Below are 19,269 nucleotides of genomic sequence, written 5' to 3' on the forward strand. Positions count from 1 at the left end.
GTATCCTCAAAATGAATCTTTTTTTTTTGAAAGGAAAATAGTATGGCCAACTACTGAAATAACATTTTTTTTTAAAAGAAAAGATATTTCTCTTTTTCCACCCAGTGTGCATAAAACAAAACTGGATTACAAATATGCTTAAAAATTCAGATTTATCATACCATTTTGGAATGATCTTTTTGTTTGCTCCACATTAGGAGGAGTATTTTTCTGGGTGGGATCATTGTAAGAGGAAAATTGCCCAAGACAGCCTTCTGAGCAGGACACTGATAGGAATAACTAGGTTGATGCAATAATTGAATAAAATAGTGCTATCTTATAAACAGGTCATAAGTGATTAAAGTAAATGCATGTTATCTAATCAGAGCATCTGCTGTTTTAAAAATAATACCTCTGATTTTTATTTGCCTAAGACAATTGAAGGATATTAAATTGATATCTTCATATGTTAAAAATGTCCTGCTGTCACCTGATTTTTTTCTGGTGTTTTGATCTTTTTGGGGGAAGTGATGGTAGAGACTAGGTTATTCCAGAAGTTCTGCATTGGTAATTTTTATGACTACAGAAATATTTGATATGGCACCTTGTGTTCCCCTGGATTGCAGACTTGCAGTTAATCAGATGTTTGTTTTATAAAGTCTCGTTTAATTTGATTGCTGTCTTTTAACGTGGTTGTAGTTTATACATACCAGAATAAAAACCCTCTGAGAAGAACGCAGAGCACTCCCAAGTCTCGTTGTGAACGTGATTAATAATGAAGTTTCACTGTTGCATTCGTGTCTTGACTGTCTGTCCTCATGGCAGGGAACAGCAACAGGCTCTGGAATCACGTGTATTTGGTTTCAGAACACTATCAGATAGATACGTTCTCACGTAGATCTCCCATCTCCTTTATGTGTTCCATTCCAGCTGTTTTGAGGCTGGTCCAGGGTTTCATATGATCTTTGGGAAGAGACCCAGTTGCTCTGGATAAATTACAAAATGAATAATTGATCATCGGTGGTCACTATTAAATATTGATATTTTATCAGGGAACTTATCAAGTAATTTCTGTTATTTTTCTCTTTTTTTTTGTGGAACAAATAAAAAATTTTGGTAGCTTTTTATTAGCCATGATGACTTTAGGGAGATATGGCAAATTTAGTCCTTGGTGGGTGGTAGGAAATAGAAATGAACAAAAATTCTTTTAAAACTTACCTACTGAAGATGAATATTTTCCATACCTGCCCACTCTTTCAATATAAAAATTGAAGTGTGGCATGTAAAATTAAGCATTTTCATTTGCTTTTCAGGAATCAGAGATTGAAATAATGACCTTCTCCTTTCCAGATCTCTTTGATAACTACATGCAGCAGGATGCTCACGAATTTTTAAATTATTTGCTAAACACTATTGCGGACATCCTGCAGGAAGAGAAGAAACAGGAAAAACAAAACGGAAAATTAAAAAATGGCAACATGAACGAAACTGCGGAGAATAATAAGCCAGAACTCACCTGGGTCCATGAGATATTTCAGGGAACGCTCACCAATGAAACTCGGTGCTTGAACTGTGAAACTGTAAGCATTCGGAGGGCGTTCATGGAATGTGCTTGTGCATGTTTGTACAGGCTGTGTTGTGAGGGAGTGCGCTGTGGTGTTACAGCACCTAGCAGTTGTCCATATCTGCAGACAATTCTATTTGTGTATACGAACCTTTCATTTAAACTTTCGGAAGCATGTTTCCATCCAAGATGTCTCAGCTGGCTAAAGTAGAGTGATGAGGGCAAATCTCAAAAGCTGGAGTGCTTTGCACCATGGGCACAAGTAGAGTCCACAAGTAGACCGTTGAGCTGGACCTCCACCAGTCATCTTGAAAAGATTTTGGTCACAAGGAGATCACGTGCAACTTAGAACAGACCATCACCCCAACTTCAAGGGAATCAGCTGTGGTAGGGTGAACTTGAAGTCAGGAGACAGGTTTGATGTCTGATGCTACAGCAGTTAGCTGGGTGTTTGGGCGAGTCCCTTACAGCGCTGTTGTGAGGCTTGGGCAAGCCTGTGTGTTTGGATGAGTTCAGCAAGTGAAGGTAGACATGTTGGTTTACTTTGAAGGCATGTTCTCCAGAGCACGATTCAGGACGTCACATGTGCTTGGTATGTTTGATTTAACTCTATGAGGGGCCTCATAAAATGGTGCTTAAAAGCCCTGTTCTTTACCCAGGCTGCTGGGTTTGTGTGCTGACTCACTCAGTCAGGAGCTGTGGGACCTTGTGCAGATTATCCAGCCTCTCTGTCCTCATGCTCCTCATCTGTAAATTGGCGATGATCAGAGCGCCTCTCTCATAGCGTCCTAGGAGGATTAAATGAGTTAACACCTGGAAAGCACTTGGAACCATACTTGGCACACAGCGAGTAAGCAATAACTGTCACCTCTTATTATTTATTATAACTGCTAACAACATAGAAGGTCTATGGGTTCATCAGGGGTCTCTGAGTTTCTTGACAGTGTGTGAAAAATTTTGTTGGGGTTGTGCATTTTTCTGGGGAGAGAGACGGTAGCTTTCATCAGGTTCTGCAAAGGGAGGGGGACCCAGAAATGGTTAAGAAATGTGGATTTAAGTGGGAGGTTTTTGTTTTTTTGGCAGTCTTTGTCCTTTTAAACAATTTTTGGATCAAAATTCTCGTTTCTTTCGTTGTAGAAACAATTAGAGAACATAACTAAGCTAAAAGAGACTAAAAGTTACCAATAATCTCCCTACCCAGAGATGATAAATTTGTAACATTTTCTAAAACTTGTGATTATGTTGGCTCAGCGATAACCACTTGAACATTTTGAAACATATCCTGCCCAAACGTTTTCTAGGCATACTTATCTATCTAGAGATCTCTCCTCCCTCCCTTTCTCCTTCTGTCCCTTTATATATATATATATATATATTTTTTTTTTTTAGAAGATTGGCACCTGAGCTAACATCTTTTACCAATCTTCTTTTTTTTTCCTCCTCCTTCTTCTTCTCCCCAAAGCCCCCCCAGTACATAGTTATATATTCTAGTTGTGATCCTTCTGGTTGTGCTGTGTGGAATGCTGCCTCAGCATGGCTTGATGAGCGATGCTAGGTCCACGCCCAGGATCTGAACCAGAGAAACCCTGGGTCGCTGAAGTGGAGCCTATGAACTTAACCACTCGACCACAGGGCTGGCCCCTCCCTTTATATTTTACATTCCAGGAAAATTCAAGTGAATGCAGAAGTAGAGAGAATAGTATAATAAATCCCATATGTGTATTACTTGGGATCAATGACTGTTAACACATTGGCCCATCTTGATCATTTCTGATTCCATGCCCTCTCCTCACCTCACCAAACTGGTCTATTTTTAAGCAAACCCCAGATAACATCATTTCATTTGTTGTTTCTTCAGTACCTTGTTATATATCTGTAAGTGGTAAGACATGTTTTTTTTGAAAACATAAGTACAATACCATTGGTAAATAAAAACATAAATACAATACCATTATCACACCTAAAAATAATTCCTTTGAATCATTATTCACTTTGTGTTCAGGTTTCTCTGATTATGTCATATATTTTTTAGCAGTTAGTTAATTCAAACTGGGATCCAAACATGGTCCGTACATTGCATTTGGTCAGTCTGTGCCTTCATCTACAGGCTACCATCTGTCTCGTTTTTTCCTTGCAATTTAGTTGTTGAAGAAATTAGGTTGTTTGTCTTGTAGAATTTCCCACATTTCTGGAAACATCCTCTCGTGGTTACCGCGTATAGTAAACGGCAGTGTGTTTCTACCATCCTACATCCTACTCTTTGTTTTTCTCTAACCCACCTATTTTATATTCCTTTTTCACTCTTGCCTTCTTTTGTATCAACAAAATCTTTCTTTTCTTTTTTTTTTGTACCTTTATACTGTTACTTTCTAATCCTTTCAGAGGTTGCTCTAGAGACTACAATGGGCATCCTTGACTTAATTCATTTTTTACCACTTTCCTGACAATGCCAGAACCTGTAGGACACTCTCTCCTCGGTTCCTTCTTTTGTGTTAGTGTTTTCTGATGAACTCATATGAGTTTTAAAATTTTACGTGTTTTAACCCATTGCAGTTTTTTAATTCTTTTTGATACTGCATTTATTTTTAGAATAACTGTGTACTTTCAAACATCAAAATTAGGACTATATTGTAAATATTATAATTTGCAGATTTGCGGTCTTTCTTTTTCTCTCTCTTTTTTAATTAATTAATTTCTTCCTTTTTTTTTCTTTTGTGAGGAAGATTGTCGCTGAGCTAACATCTGTTGCCAATCTTCCTCTTTTGGCTTGAGGAAGATTGTTGCTGAGCTAACATCTGTGCCAGTCTTTCTCTTTTTTGTATGTGGGATGCTGCCACAGCATGGCTTGGTGATGGGTGTGTAGGTCTGCACTGGTGATCCAAACCTGTGACTCCTGGGGCACTGAAGCGGAGCGTGTAAACTTAACCACTATGCCACCAGACCGGCCCCCCTTTCTCTCTTTTAATAAGAGAATATTCTGTGACACCCTCCTCACCTTTTCTCTTGCATCTGTTCCATCACCAAGTCCTGTCTGTTGTCTCTCTCTTTAATCCATTTACCTGTCTAGGTCCCCGCTGCTCCCACCCCAGCTCAGGTCGCCTGTCAGCTCTTGATTGACAGTCTCACCTACGCTATTGCAAGAACTTCCTTCTGGATTGTCTTCTTTTCCTCTTGCCCTCCTCCATGTTACTCTCTTGCTAAAAAGTATGGTAGTAGCCTCCAATTTCTTTCTTTTCTTTGGAAGAGATTGTATAAGTTTTGATCTATCTATTCTTTGAATGTTTGGTACAACTTGCCACCTATCTTTGTATCCCTAAAATATATAGTTCATTTTGGCATGTTTTTGGTCTTTGTATAATGGAATCATACAGTAGGTATTCTTTTATGTTCTCTTTTGCTAAAGATCCCTTGTGAGAGTCACTTGTGTAACAAGTGCTTGATGCTTTACTTTGTTCGTTTTCATTGCCGTATAGTATTCCATTGCATGAATATACCACAAATCACTAATCCGTTGTACTGTTGGTGGATATTTGATTGTTTCCAGTTTTGGGCAACTATGAACAATGCTGCTGTGAACATTTTAATACGTATAATCTAGTGTACATAAATCTGGTTTCTGTAGGATATATACGTACAAGTAGGTTTGTTAGGCCATATGGTATGCTATCATTAACTTCATTGGAAAATATCAAATTCCCAAAGTGATTGTACCATTTTACACACCCACTGTATGAACATTCTCATGTCTCCACGTTCTTGTCTATACCCACTGTTCTCAGATGTCTTCACTTCAGGTAATACAGTGGCTGTATGGATGAGTATTTTATTCAATAAATATGGGTTTTTTTCCCCCACATTCACTACGTAAAGATATACACAGTGAGAGCCTTGCCTTTCTACATGGAAGACAGATATTAGTAACAAAATGAATAGTTTTGTAATTATGACAGCAAAATCCTGGGAAGGAGAAGTACAGAGTACTCTGTGAGCTTATGATACCCGAACCAGAACAGTGGGGCATCCCATTTTGACATTTAGCCGAGAAATTTGCACTAGACGGTACAGCTGGTCTAATCCTTTTGGTTATCCTTGAAATTAACACGCTTACCCAGTCTATCTTGCGGTACTCTGTGTGGGTTTTCAGGAGGGCTCAGAGGATAGGCTCAGTCACATTTGTAGTTCCTTTTTTGTCTGTGAAGAAGTCAGTGGATCCTAACAAATGCCGGTATTGCATCCTCAGGTATTTGTATTGCAGAAGCTGTTCGCTAGTCTGTTATTTCCTGGAGGGTTACCATGGGTGGGAAGCCTGTGCCTAAAGATTCCTGCAAAGCTGCTGGATGATACAATAGAGTTTGTTATAGTGGGATTCCAACTGTTTATACTTGGTGTGTGGAAGTGAATGAGAGCGTGTGGATGTGTCTTTATGGAGAATGGTGCAGTCTGAAAAACCTACTTTTTTTAATCCTCTGAGGCAGGAATGTTTTTCTCTGGAGTTACTTGGATAATCACCTCCATTTCCTTAGATCCTTTAGCTGGACAGGGTCCTAGGAGTCATCTAATCCTTTCCCTACAGTGCCCAAGTCCCTTCTGTGATGTCCTAGCCAGCTGGTCACCAGCATCTGCTGGACCCCGTCCAGAGATGGGGAACTCAATCTCCCGAGGCGATGCATTCCATTTTTAGAAAGCTCTAATTGTTAGAAAGCCCTCTACTTTCTAAGAAAATAAATAGCCTGCAGCCTTTTTTTTGTTACAGTAAAATATTGGGGGCTTAGTGTAAACAAAGACCTCATGTTAAAGGTTTTTTTTACAGGATGAGAAATATGGGGCTCCCTTTGAGTAACGTCCTCTGCCCAGGGCAAGAAGCCTTTAGATAGTGCTTCCCTCGGAATTGCCAAGACTTACCTTTATGAGATCTCACAGTGGGGTTAAACTGCGCTAGATCCTGAGCGGCAAATTAGCCCCTGGGGGAGCCTTGCCATTGTAGACACCTCAGCTGCCAGTTCCTCCAATTGTGCAAAACTCTTTGTGGCAGCCTTCATGCTTTCAGAAAACAATGATTTTTTTTCTGGTTCTCAGCCTTTGTAAGTATTGTTTGTGATCGCAGCGCAAATGTCAACTGAGGGATTTATGGAGACAAACAGTTTCATTCTGCAACAGACGTGGAGAGACTATTTTAAGGGTAATTCAGGGCTGACTTTCCCAGATAACCTTCATCAAGGCACTTTAGAATTGAGGCGTGAAGATTTTCCAGTCTAGCCTCAGCGCTCCTTGCTTGTTCTTTGCTTAGTTCATAAGATTTGCTGGGCCATTTGGAGCTTAATTTTGTTGTTGTTGTTGGTTTTCCCCCTTTCCGTCTAAACTGAGTTTTTACTCTGCAAACCTGTGGTTTTCAGTGCTTCTCAAGGGCTCTAAGACACCTTTGTCTCTGTTTGATTGTCTACAGAATTGATTTGTTAAGTGTTAGTTGTATGGCTCCTTGCTTTGTCTGCAGAGGTTAAAATTGGTTCAGCAGAGCTTCTGAGCCCTTCACAGGAGAGGAGTTGGGATGGGGGGGTGTGACCAGTTGGGATCACCCGCTCAGCAGGGGGAGACTCTGAGTCCCGGGCATTCAGGTGGGCTGCAGTTGCCACTCTGCTCAGCCCCGCATTTTGGCACTGCTCTAAGTCAGCGCATTTTCAGTTCCTGGCTGAGCAGCGTGGAGCTACCACCTGGTCACTGTTTCTACTAAGCCTGGGAAAGAAGTGTGGGGATTTAGAAGCATGTTTGAATAGGATTTTAATTACTGAAGACTTAGCAAAGCTCATGATTTATCTGTATGCCCCATATATCAATGTTCTATTAATAGATTTTTAATTAATTGCTTTAAAAAGAAGAGCAAGTAGAATCTCTTCTACCTTTTTAAACTGGGGTTTTCGGGAGACTCCATGGCCAGAACTGAGGGAGAAGAGAGGAGAAGATGTAGCCTGTTCTTGCTGAGAGTATTGGGAGTCTTAGTGATATATACGTTTCCTTGGAGACAAGCTGTATTTTCACTTAGAACAGAATGAGGTCCTGTGTGGGGGAAGAAAATGGTTTTATTTTCTGGCAGCTTTCTGGGAAGAGAGAAAGAAAAGAAGAAAAAAAAATTGCTTGATCATTCATTGCTTTTGACTGTGTCAGTCTGAGGCAGGGGGAGAGAAAAATCCACATGGAAGGGTCTGATGTGTGTTTTGATATCCCCGGCAGGGTGGATGCACCCCAGCAGTGCTTTCTCACACTCTTAATTCTGGAAGCAATGTGTGTTGGGAATTGAGAAAGCTACAGTAGCTTTCTTCAGTTAGTTAATTAGATCAACTAATTGTTTCTCTGAAACAATTAAGTAGAAAAGAAGATTTGCATCCAACAGGACACAATGTTTCTTTGTTTTTGCCCCTTCAAGTATAAGAGCTTGGGTAGAACCCAATCCTAGCTATCTAAATTATGCATCGTTTCAGTTGACTATAATCCTTTTGTTTTCTCCCAGAGAAGGGGTGTTTAAGTATATAAAAAAAGTTTTGCTGGGGCCAGCCCAGTGGTTAGTAGGAAATTCACCTGCTTCGCTTTAGTGGCCCGGGGTTCACAGGTTTGGATCCTAGAGTGGACATACACAGTACTCATCAAGCTGTGCTGTGGCAGCATCCCACATACAAAATAGAGGAAGATTGGCACGGATGTTAGCTCAGGGCCAATCTTCCTCACCAAAAAAAAAAAAAAAAAAAAACCCACACATTTTACTAATTAAAAAATATAATACCTGTGGATTGTTTTTTAAAAAATCAGACACAGGAATGTATAAAAAGAAAATCATTCATAAATTCTGACACCCAGATGCCACTATTGGCATTTAGCCGTCTTTCCATTTGTTTAGTCTTCTCTTCAGTTATTTATTCATTCATTTAGTAAATATTTATTGGATACCTACTCAATGCTGGACATTATTTTAGGTACTAGGAACATAGCAGTTAAAACAGAAAAGATAGGGACTCCCCCATGGCTGAGTGGTTAAGTTTGCGTGCTCCACTTTGGCAGCCCAGGGTTTTGCACGTTCAGATCCTGGGCCGGACCTAGCACTGCTCATCAAACCATGCTGAGGCAGCATCCCATATAGCACAACCAGATGGGCCTACAGCTAGAATATACAACTATGTACTGGGGGGCTTTGGGGAGGAGAAGAAGAAGAAGAAAAAAAAAGGTTTGGCAAGAGTTGTTAACTCAGGTGCCAATCTTTAAAAAAAACCCAACAAAACAGAAAAGATAGTCCCTGCCCTTTTATTTACTAATATATACATTTAAAGCTATAAATTTCCCTTTAAGCACTGTTTTAGCTGCATTCCACAAATTATGATATGTTTTCTTTTTCATTAGTTCAAAGTATTTTCTAATTTTTCTTGTAATTTTTTTCCTTTGATCCATATGTTACTTAGAAGTATGCTGTTTAATTTTCAAATATTTGGGATTTTCCAAGTAGATATCTTAATATTACTGACTTTGAATTTTGTTGTGATTAGGGGATGTATTCTGTATGATTTCCATCTTTTTGAATTTATTGTGACATGTTTTGTGTCCTAACACATACATGGTCTAACCTGGTAAATGTATTTGAAAACAGGGTCTCTCAACCTTGGAACTGTTAACATTTAGGATCAGATAATTCTTTGTTGCTAGGTGCTACTCTCTGCAGTATAGGATGTTTAGTGGCATCCTTGACTTCTACCTGTTAGATGCCAGTAGCATACCCCAAGATGTGAGAAAGAAAAATGTCACCAAACATTGCCAGATGTCCTTGGAAGGCAAAATTTCCCTTGCTGAGAACCTCTGAGTTGAAAAGAAGGTATATTTTGCAGTTGTTGGGTGCAGTATTCTGTAATTGTCAGAAGGTCATGGTGGTTGATATAGTTAGTCAGATCTTCTGTGTCTTTGATTTTTTTCCATTGTTTTTTAATCAGTTGCCAAGAAAGGGATGTTAAAATATCCAACTGTGTAGAATTGTCTTATTTCCCTCTAATTCTGTCAGTTTTTGCTCTGTGAGTTTTTCACTTTTAAAAACTAGCTTTGGAGAGGTATAATTTATATACCATGAAATTTATCCATTCAGTGATTTTTTTTTTTTTTGTAATTTGCTGAGTTGTGCAACTATCATCATAACCTAGTTTTAAGACATTTCTTTCACACTAGTAGGATACCTTGGATCCAGCAGTTAATCCCTGGTAGAAGCCCTGGGCCACTATTAATCTACTTTCTGTGTTTAGATATTTGCCTTTTCTGGACATTTCATATAAATCGGATCATGGAACATGTGGTCTTTTGTGTCTGATTTCTTTCACTTACATACTGTTTTTGGTGTTCGTTTGTGTTGTAGTATGTATCAGTAGTTCATTCTTTTTTATTGGTGAATAGTGTTCTAGCTTCATCTATTTTGGGGGCTCTGTTATGATGGCCTTCCATATTTTTTATTGTTATGTTTTTCTGGTACATTGACCCAATTATTAGGAAATACACTTTTTATGTCTCATAATTCCATCTTAAAATCTATTTTATCTGATATTAATATAGCTCACTACATACTTACGTTAACTCCTTGCATGGTATATCTTTTTCCATCCATTTGCTTTCAACATATCTGTGTCTTTATATTTAAAGTTTAGCTATTGTGGACAGCATATAGCTGGTCTTGCTTTTTTAAAAATTCATTCTGCAATTTGTCTTATTTGAAGTATTTATTCCATTAATGTTTAATGTACTTATTGATATGGTTAGGTTTGGGGCTCTCATTTTGTTTTCTGTTTATTCCCTTTTCAGTTTTTTGTTCCTCTGTTCCTCCTTTTCTGCTTTTTGTTTGGATTGTGTGTGTGTATGTATATATATATATTTATTAATTTACAATTCCATTTCAATTTTCCTCTTAGTGTATCTTTGTGTGTCTGTTGTTTTTTCATGGTTGCTCTAGAGATTACAATATGCATTCTTTACTTTCACAGTCTACTTACAGTTAATGATGGCACTATTTCACATTACATAGAGGAAGCTTATACCTGCTTAGGTGACTGTTCCTCCCCCCCCCCCACCTTACTTTGTCCTTTAAGCTATAGTTGTTATATGTATTACATTTATGTATATTATACACCCCACAGGACAGTGTCATGATTACCATTCTTGATGCTCTTCATTCTTTCTTGAAGATCTCCATTTCCATCAGGTATCATCTCCCTTTGGCTTGAAGAACTTCCTTTAACCTTTCTTGCAGTGCCAGTCTGTTAATAATGAATTGTCTTTATTTTGCCTTCCTTCCCGAAAGATAAATTTATGGCATATAAGAATTCCATGTTGATACTTTTTTTCTTTTAGCACATTAAAGGTGTTCCACTGTCTTCTGGCCTTCCTAGTTTTTGAAGACAGGTCAGCTTCCAACTGAATCATTCTGTTGTATTGAATGTGTCATTTTTCTCTATAAATTAGGATCTGATTTTTACCTATGGCTTTTAAAAAAAATTATTTTATTGAGGTCATAATGGTTTATAACATTTTGTAATTTCGGGTTTACATTATTGTATATCAGTTTCTGTATAGACTACATCATGCTCATCACCAGTAGTCTAGGTTTCATCCATTGCCATACGTATGCGCCCCTTTACCCCTTTTGCCCACCCCACCACCCCCTTCCCTCTGGTAACCACTAATCTGTCCTCTCTATCCATGTGTTTATCTGTCTTCCACATATGAGTGAAATCATATGGTAGTTTTCTCTGTTGGGCTTATTTCACTTAACATCATACCCTCAGAGTCCATCCATGTTGTTGCAAATGGGACGATTTTGTCTTTTTCTATAGCTGAGTAGTATTCCATTGTATGTATATACCACATCATCTTTATCCAATCATCAGTTGATGGGCACTTGGGTTGCTTCTACATCTTGGCTATTGTGAATAATGCTGCAGTGAACATAGGGCTGCATAAATCTCTTTGTATTTTTGATTTCATGTTCTTCAGATAAATACCCACTAGTGGGATAGCAAGATCATATGGTATTTCTATTTTTAATTTTTTGAGAAATCTCTGTACTCTTTTTCATAGTGGCTGCACCAGTTTGCATTCCTGCCAGCAGTGTATTTCTCCACATCCTCTCCCACATTTGTTATTTTTTTGTCTTGTTCTTTATAGCCATTCTGACAGGTGTAAGATGATATCTCATTGTAGTTTTGATTTGCATTTCCCTAATAATTAGTGATGTTGAACATTTTTCATGTGTCTGTTGGCTATCTGTATATCTTCTTTGGAAAAATGTCCATATCCTTTGCCCATTTTTTGATTGGCTTTTTTGTTTTTTTGTTGTTGAGTTATATGTATTCTTTATATATTTTGGAAATTAACCCCTTGTCAGATATGTGATTTGCAAATGTTTACTCTCAGTTGGTGGGTTGTCTTTTCATATTGTTCGTGGTTTCCTTTGCCTTGCAGAACCATTTTAGTCTGATACAGTCCCATTTGTTAATTTTTTCCTTTCTTTGCCTTCCTTGAGTAGACATGGTATTTGGAAAGATGCTGCTAAGACCAGTGTCAAAGAATGTACTGCCTATAGTTTCTTCTAGGAGTTTTATGGTTTCAGGTCTTACATTCGAGTCTTTAATTCATTTTGAGTTAATTTTTGTGTATGGTGTAAGAAAACAGTCTACGTTCATTCTTTTGCATGTGGCTGTCCAGTTTTCCCAACACCATTTATTGAAGAGACTTTCTTTTCTCCATTGTATGTTCTTGGCTCCTTTGTTGAAGATTAGTTGTCTGTAGATGTGTGGTTTTATTTCTGGGCTTTCAATTCTGTTCCGTGGATGTGTGTGTCCACAGAACACGGTTTTTGTGCCAGTACCATGCTGTTGTGATTACTGTAGCTTTGTAGTATATTTTGAAGTCAGGGATTGTGATGCCTCCAGTTTCACTGTTTTTTCTCAGGATTGCTTTAGCTATTTAGGGTCTTTTGTTGATAAATTTTAGGATTCTTCTGTTTCTGTGAAGAATGTCATTGGGATTCTGATTGGGATTGCATTGAATCTGTAGATTGCTTTAGGTAATATGGACGTTTTAATTATGTTTATTCTTGCAATCCATGAGCATAGAATATCTTTCCATTTTTTTATGTCTTCTTCGATTTCTTTCAAAAATGTTGTATAGTTTTTGTTGTGTAGGTCTTTCACCTCCTTGGTTAAATTTATTCCTGGATATTTTATTTTTTTGTTGCAATTGTAAATGGGATTTTTTTGTTTTTTGAAGATTGGCCCTGAGCTAACATCTGTTGTCAGTCTTTTTTTTTTTTTTTTTATTTCTTCTCCCCAAAGCCCCCCAGTACAGAGTTGTATATTCTAGTTGTAGGTCCTTCTGGGTCTGCCATGTGCGATGCCACCTCAGCATGGCTGGATGACTGGTGCTAGGTCCGCACCCAGGATCCGAACTGGTGAAACCCTGGGCTGCTGAAGTGGAGCCTGTGAACTTAACCACTCAGCCACAGGGCCTGCCCAGGATTGTATTCTTGACTTCTCTTTCTGCTAGTTCATTATTAGTGTATAGAAAAGCAACTCATTTTTTTTTGGTGAGGAAGATTTGCCCTGAGCTAACATCCATTGCCAAGTTTCCTCTTTTTGCTTGAGGAAGATTTGCCCTGAGCTAACATCTGTGCCAATCTTCCTCTAATTTGTTTGTGGGCTGCTGCCACAGCATGGCTTGATGAGCGGTGTGTAGGTGTGTGCCCAAGATCCGAACCTCTGAACTCTGGGCTGCTGAAGCAGAGCATGCAGACTCAACCACTGTGCCACTGGGCCGGCCCCAAGCAATTGACTTTTGTAGGTTGATTTTGTACCCTGAAACTTTGCTATAGGTATCGATTATTTCTAATAATTTTCTGGTGGATTCAGGGTTTTCTGTATATAGAATCATGTCATTTTCAAACAGCGAGAGTTTTACTTCTTCCTTTTCAGTTTGGATGCCTTCTGTTTCTTTTTCTTGCCTAATTGCTCTGACCAAAACCTCCAGTACTGTGTTGGATAGGAAAGGTCAGATTGGGCACCACTGTGTTGTTCCTGTTCTCAGAGGGATGGCTTTCTGTTAAGTATGATGTTGGCTGTGAGTTTGTCATATATGGTCTGTATTATGTTGAGGTACTTTCCTTCTATTCCCATTTTATTGAGGGTTTTTATCATAAATACATGTTGGATCTTGTCAAATGCTTTCTGTGCCTCTATTGAGAGGATCATGTGATTTTTATTCCTCATTTTGTTAATGTGGTGTATCACATTGATTGATTTGCAAATGTTGAACCACCCCTGCATCCCTCGTATAAATCCCACTTGATCATAATGTATGATCCTTTTAATGTATTGCTGTATTCGATTTGGCAATATTTTGTTGAGGATTTTTGTATCTATGTTCATTAGCAATATTGGCCTGTAATTTTCCTTCTTTGGTTTATCCTTGTCTGGCTTTGGGATCAGAGCGATGTTGGCCTCATAGAATGAATTAGGAAGCATTCTATCTTATTGAGTTTTTTGGAATAGTTTGAGAAGGATAAGTTATTAACTCTTCTTTGAATGTTTGGTAGAATTCTCCAGAGAAGCCATCTGGTCCTGGACTTTCTGTCTCTTTGCTTGTGATTGGTCTGTTCAGATTCCCTGTTTCTTCTTGATTCAGTTTTTGGAGGTTGTATGATCCTAAGAAGGTATCCATTTCTTCTAGGTTATCCAATTTGTTGGCATATAGTTTTTCATAGTTTTCTCTTATAATCCTTTGTATTTCTGTGATATCCGTTGTAATTGCTCCTCTATCATTTTTAATTTTATTTATTTGCACCTTCTCTCTTCTTTTCTTAGTGAGTCAGTCTAAGGGTTTGTCATTTTTGTTTAACTTCTCAAAGAACCAGTTCTTAGTTTCATTGATCCTGTTTTTTTAAAATCTCTTATTTATTTTTGCTCTGATTTTAATTATTTACCTCCTTCTGCTGACTTTCGGCTTTGTTTGTTCTTCTTTTTATAATTCTGTTAGGTGTAGTTTAAGATTGTTTATTTGAGACTTTTCTTGTTTGTTGGGGTAGTCCTGTATTGCTGTAAGTTTCCCTCTTAGTACCGCTTTTGCTACATCTCATGTGAGTTGGTATGTTGTGTTTTCTTTTTCATTGTCTCCAGGTATTTTTTGATTTCTCCTTTGATTTCTTCATTGATCCAATGATTGTTCAGTAGCATGTTGTTTAATCTCCACATATTTGTGCCTTTCCCCGCTTTTTTCTTTTAGGTGATTTCTAGTTTCATAGCATTGTGGTTGGAAAAGACACTTGATATGATTTCAGTCTTCTTAAATTTATTGAGGCTTGCCTTGTTTCCCAACATATGGTCTATCTTTGAGAATGTTCTATGTGCACTTGAGAAGAACGTGTATTCTGTTTTTGGATAGAATACTCTCTCTATATAATCTGTTAAGGTCATCTGGTCTAATGTTTCGTTTAAGGCCACTGTTTCCTTGTTGACTTTCTGTCTGGATGATTGACCCATTGAAGGAAGTGAGGTGTTGAGGTCTCCTAATATTATTGTGTTGTTGTCGGTTTCCCTTTAGGTCTGTTAATAGTTGATGTATATACTTTGGCACTCCATGGTAGGTGCATATACATGCAGAAGTGTTATGTCCTCTTGGTGGAATGTCCCTTTTATCATTGTATACTACCCCTCCTTGTTGCTCATTGTCTTTTTTTATCTTTTTTGTCTTGTTTTATCTCATTGTCTTTTTTATCTTGAAGTCTTCTTTGTCTTATGGCAACACCTGCTTTCTTTTGTTTGCTCTTTGCTTGGAGTATTGTCTTCCATCCCTTCACTCTGAGCCTGTTTGTCTTTAGACCTGAGGTATGTTTTCTGGAGGTAGCATATTGTTGGGTCTTGTTTTTTAATCCATCTAGCTGCTCTGTGTCTTTTGATTGGATAATTCAATACATTTGTATTTAGAGTGATTATTGATATATGAGGACTTAATACTGCCATTTTATCTCTTGTTTTCCCGTTGTTCTATCTGTCCATTGTTTCTTTTCCCTTGTATTTCTGACTGCCATTTCAGTTTGGTGGTTTTCTGTGATGGTTTTCTCTTTATTTATAGTTTGTGGCTCAGCCTGATTTTTTGTTTATTGGTTACCACAAGGTTTGTATAAAGGGTCGCATAGATGAGGGGCCAGCCCTGTAGCCTAGTGGTTAAGTTGAGTGTGCTGTGCTTCAGCGGCCTGGGTTCAGTTCCCAGGTGCAGATGTACACCACTCAGCAGTGGCTGTGCTGTGGTGGTGACCCACATACAGAATAGAGCAAGACTGGCACAGATGTTAGCTTGGGGCAAATCTTCCTCAGCAAAAGATAAAAATTGAAAAAAGATCTCATAGATGAGATAATCCATTTTCTGATAGCCTCATTTTTACATTAGCCTAAGCAAGTTCCATCCCTTTCCTCATCCCCTTCTGGGTTATTGCTGTGACAAATTATTCTTTTTTTTGTTATGAGTTTGTGAGTAAATTAAAGTTTTTACAACTATTTTTAATGCTTTCCTTCCCTTTATCTTTTATGTTATAATTGTTTGCTAACCTGTTCTGATAGAGAGCTGCAATTTTCTGATTTTGTCTATCTACTTATCTCTTTGCTCAAAGCTTTGTAGTCCTTTGCCTTTTTGTTTCAGGCCCAAGGGCTTCCTTCATCATTTCTTGTAAGGGAGGTCTAGTGGCAGTGAACTCTGTCAGCTTTGTTTATCTGGGAAAGCTTTTATTTCTCCATCATATCTGAAGGGTCGTTTTGCTGGATAGAGTATTCTTGGCTGAGAGTTTTTCTCTTACAATGTTTTGGATGTATCGTTCTATTCTCTCTTACCCTGTAAGGTTTCTCCTGAGAAATTTGCTGAAAGCCTGATAGGAGTTCCTTTGTAGGTTATTTTCTTCTTCCTTGCTGCCCTTAATATTTTTTCTTTGTCATTGAATTTTGCCAATTTTACTATTATATGCCTTGAAGAAGGTCTTTTTGCATTGATGTAATTAGGGGTTTTATTGGCTTCATGTATTTCTAAGTCCACTTCTTTCCCCAGGTTTGGGAAGTTCTCAGCTATTATTTCTTTGAGCAAGCTCTCTACTCCTTTCTCCCTCTGGAAAACCTATAATCCTTAGGTTGCTTTTCCTAATTGAGTTGGATATTTCTTGAAGTTACCTGAATTTATAGTTTTCTGGAGGAGTGTTGAAATGCCAGTGTCTTAGTCATTACTGAAGCCAGTCTTTTGAACTTTCATTTTAGTAAGGAAGAGGTAGACAATAAACAAATAAAAATAAAACATTATAATGTTAAATAATTGTATCATCTATTGCTTTGTAACCAACCACCCCAAAACTCTGAGACTAAATCAGCTATTACTTATTATTATAATTCATGCAACTTTGGGTTGGCTGAAGGCTGTCTGATCTAGGCTGGACTTGGCTGAACTTGTGTATTTGTATTTCCACTGACTCACTTGTGTGTCTGCAGGTCACAGGGGCATTGTGTTCTTGAGTGGGCTTGGCTGGGCACCTTAGTGAGAACAGCTCTCCTCTATGGGTCTCCTGTCTTCTTCCTGGGAACAGTGGGCTAGCCTGGGCTTCTCCTTCTCATGGTGATGACAGAAGTACAAGAGAGCAATTTCACCAGGGCTTGTTCAAGCCTCTGCTTATAACATGTCTTCAAACTTCCCATTGGCTAAAGCAAGTTACATGGCTTAACTCAGAATCAGGGGTTGGGACGTATGCCTCTTGATGAGAGGATCTGTAAAAGTCATACAGCAAAGAAGCCAGTATAGGCAATGATGAAGATTTGGGGCCATTCATGCATTCTACACAGCAGTAATAAGTGCCATAAAAAACTTACAGCAAGGTGATAGAAGTAGGGCATGTGTGTGTTTAAATGTATACATGCCTTTTTCATGCAAAGTTGGAATTAACTTATATATAATTGTATAGCCTACCTTTTCATTTACTGTGGTACCCACAGTGCAGTAAAACATTCTCAACTTTTTGACCATTTTAGGCCATTTAAAAATGTTTACCCCTCTTCGATTTGTTGAGTGGTTACTTCTCTTTTTAAATTGAGGTAACATTGGTTTATAACATTATATATAAATTTCAGATGTACATCATTATATTTCGATTTCTCTATAGACTGCATCATGTTCACCACTGAAAGACCAATTACCGTCTGTCACCATACTTCTTAAAGCACCTTATGTGTATCATCTTATTTCATCCTTACAGCAACCTTCTGAAATAGATACTCTTACTGTCCCCACTCTGCAGATGCAGACACTGAGGTACAGAGAGGCTAAGTAACTGACCTAAAGTCATCCACTTTGTAAGTGACAGAGAGAGGATGTGGAGCTGGGCAGCCTGTCTCAACACACATTCTTGTGTGTACTTATAACAGATCGTGTCTACATCTCTGAGTATTTCTTTAGATAATTTCCTAGCAGTGGAGTATTGAATCATGGGGTAGTTCTAACACTTAAAGAAGCATTATTTTCATTTTTCTGCTAATTGAGCACCTCAGAGAAGTTGCTGGGCTAGTTTGTCCCTCCCACTCCAAGACAGTGAAATGCCAGGCTTGCCAGTGCACTGCTGGAATGTAAGCACTTCCTCTGTGTGGCTTCAGTAAGTACAAGACCCAAAACTGGTGTGGTGTGAACTGTGGAGGCCTGAGAAACTGCTGGGGCCAGTGACCCAGGCCTGCTGAGAGCCGTCCCCAGTATGGCGGGCCCGTGTGAGCCCAGGCTCCAGGCCAGCTACAGGTCCAATTGTTATTGCAGACAGCACAGGCCTCTGCAAATGATGACCACTTCCTGGGCTGGAGGACAGCTCTATGTGTGGTCAGCGGGACTCTCCAGTTCATCACCCATTAGGCTTCTTGGCTCCACAGACAGTTTGGATGATGAGGCACCAGAGAAAGGGAGTGATTTCAAGGACCTGGTAGAAGGTACAAACAACTTAATGAAGGAGTGGTCATCTGATTAGTAGGTTTTCTAAGTCTCTTGCCCATTTGCCATTTCTGTCATTCTGCCGCTCTGGGCTATATGATGTTTGTCTGATACTTTCTACTTTGAAACGATGGAGGAAGTGAATGGAGAAGGGAGAGAAATGTGGTTGAGTTTGAATTATCAAAAGCTCTTTGTCAAAGCTGACACAGGGAGAAGGTTCAATAGAGAATTTGGGATTTTCTCTAGATTGGGTTGTTTTTGAGGTAACTCTGGTTGCCAGTGAGTACAGTCAGTCCTCCTTATCTGCTGGTTCCCCTTAAGCAGGGTCAACCAACCGCAGATAGAAAAGTCTGTACTGAACATATACAGACTTTTTTTTCTTGTCATTATTCCCTAAATGATACAGTATAACAACTATTTACATAGCAATTACATTGTATTAGATATTGCAAGTAACCTAGAGATGATTTAAAGTATAGGGGAGGATGTGCCTAGGCTGTATGCAAATACGACATCATTCTATACAATACACTTCAGCATCTGTGGATTTGGGTATCCATGGGGGTCCCGGAACCAGTCCCCTGTGGATACTGAGGAATGACTGTTTACAAAGCCACATACGACTCTGGCGTTATGGTTTTTTGGTTACCCTGGTGTTCAAAGTTCTGTCTACTCTGTCTATTGTGTGTTTTGTGCCTAATATGTTTTTTTCTTTTCTTGCT

The 19,269-nt window shown here is 38.7% G+C and overlaps 1 protein-coding gene across 1 annotated transcript in view; it reads left to right on the plus strand.

The window, feature by feature from the left end:
• LOC124237268 (ubiquitin carboxyl-terminal hydrolase 46) overlaps positions 1-19,269 on the plus strand; it is a 62,184-nt gene that overhangs the window by 26,347 nt on the left and 16,568 nt on the right. The window contains exon 4 of the mRNA XM_046656730.1: positions 1,330-1,559. Within this exon, the coding sequence (XP_046512686.1) occupies positions 1,330-1,559 (230 nt within the window). The remainder of the gene's footprint in view (positions 1-1,329; positions 1,560-19,269) is intronic.

Source organism: Equus quagga, chromosome 3, assembly GCF_021613505.1.
Source record: "Equus quagga isolate Etosha38 chromosome 3, UCLA_HA_Equagga_1.0, whole genome shotgun sequence".
Classification (NCBI taxonomy): Eukaryota; Metazoa; Chordata; class Mammalia; order Perissodactyla; family Equidae; genus Equus; species Equus quagga.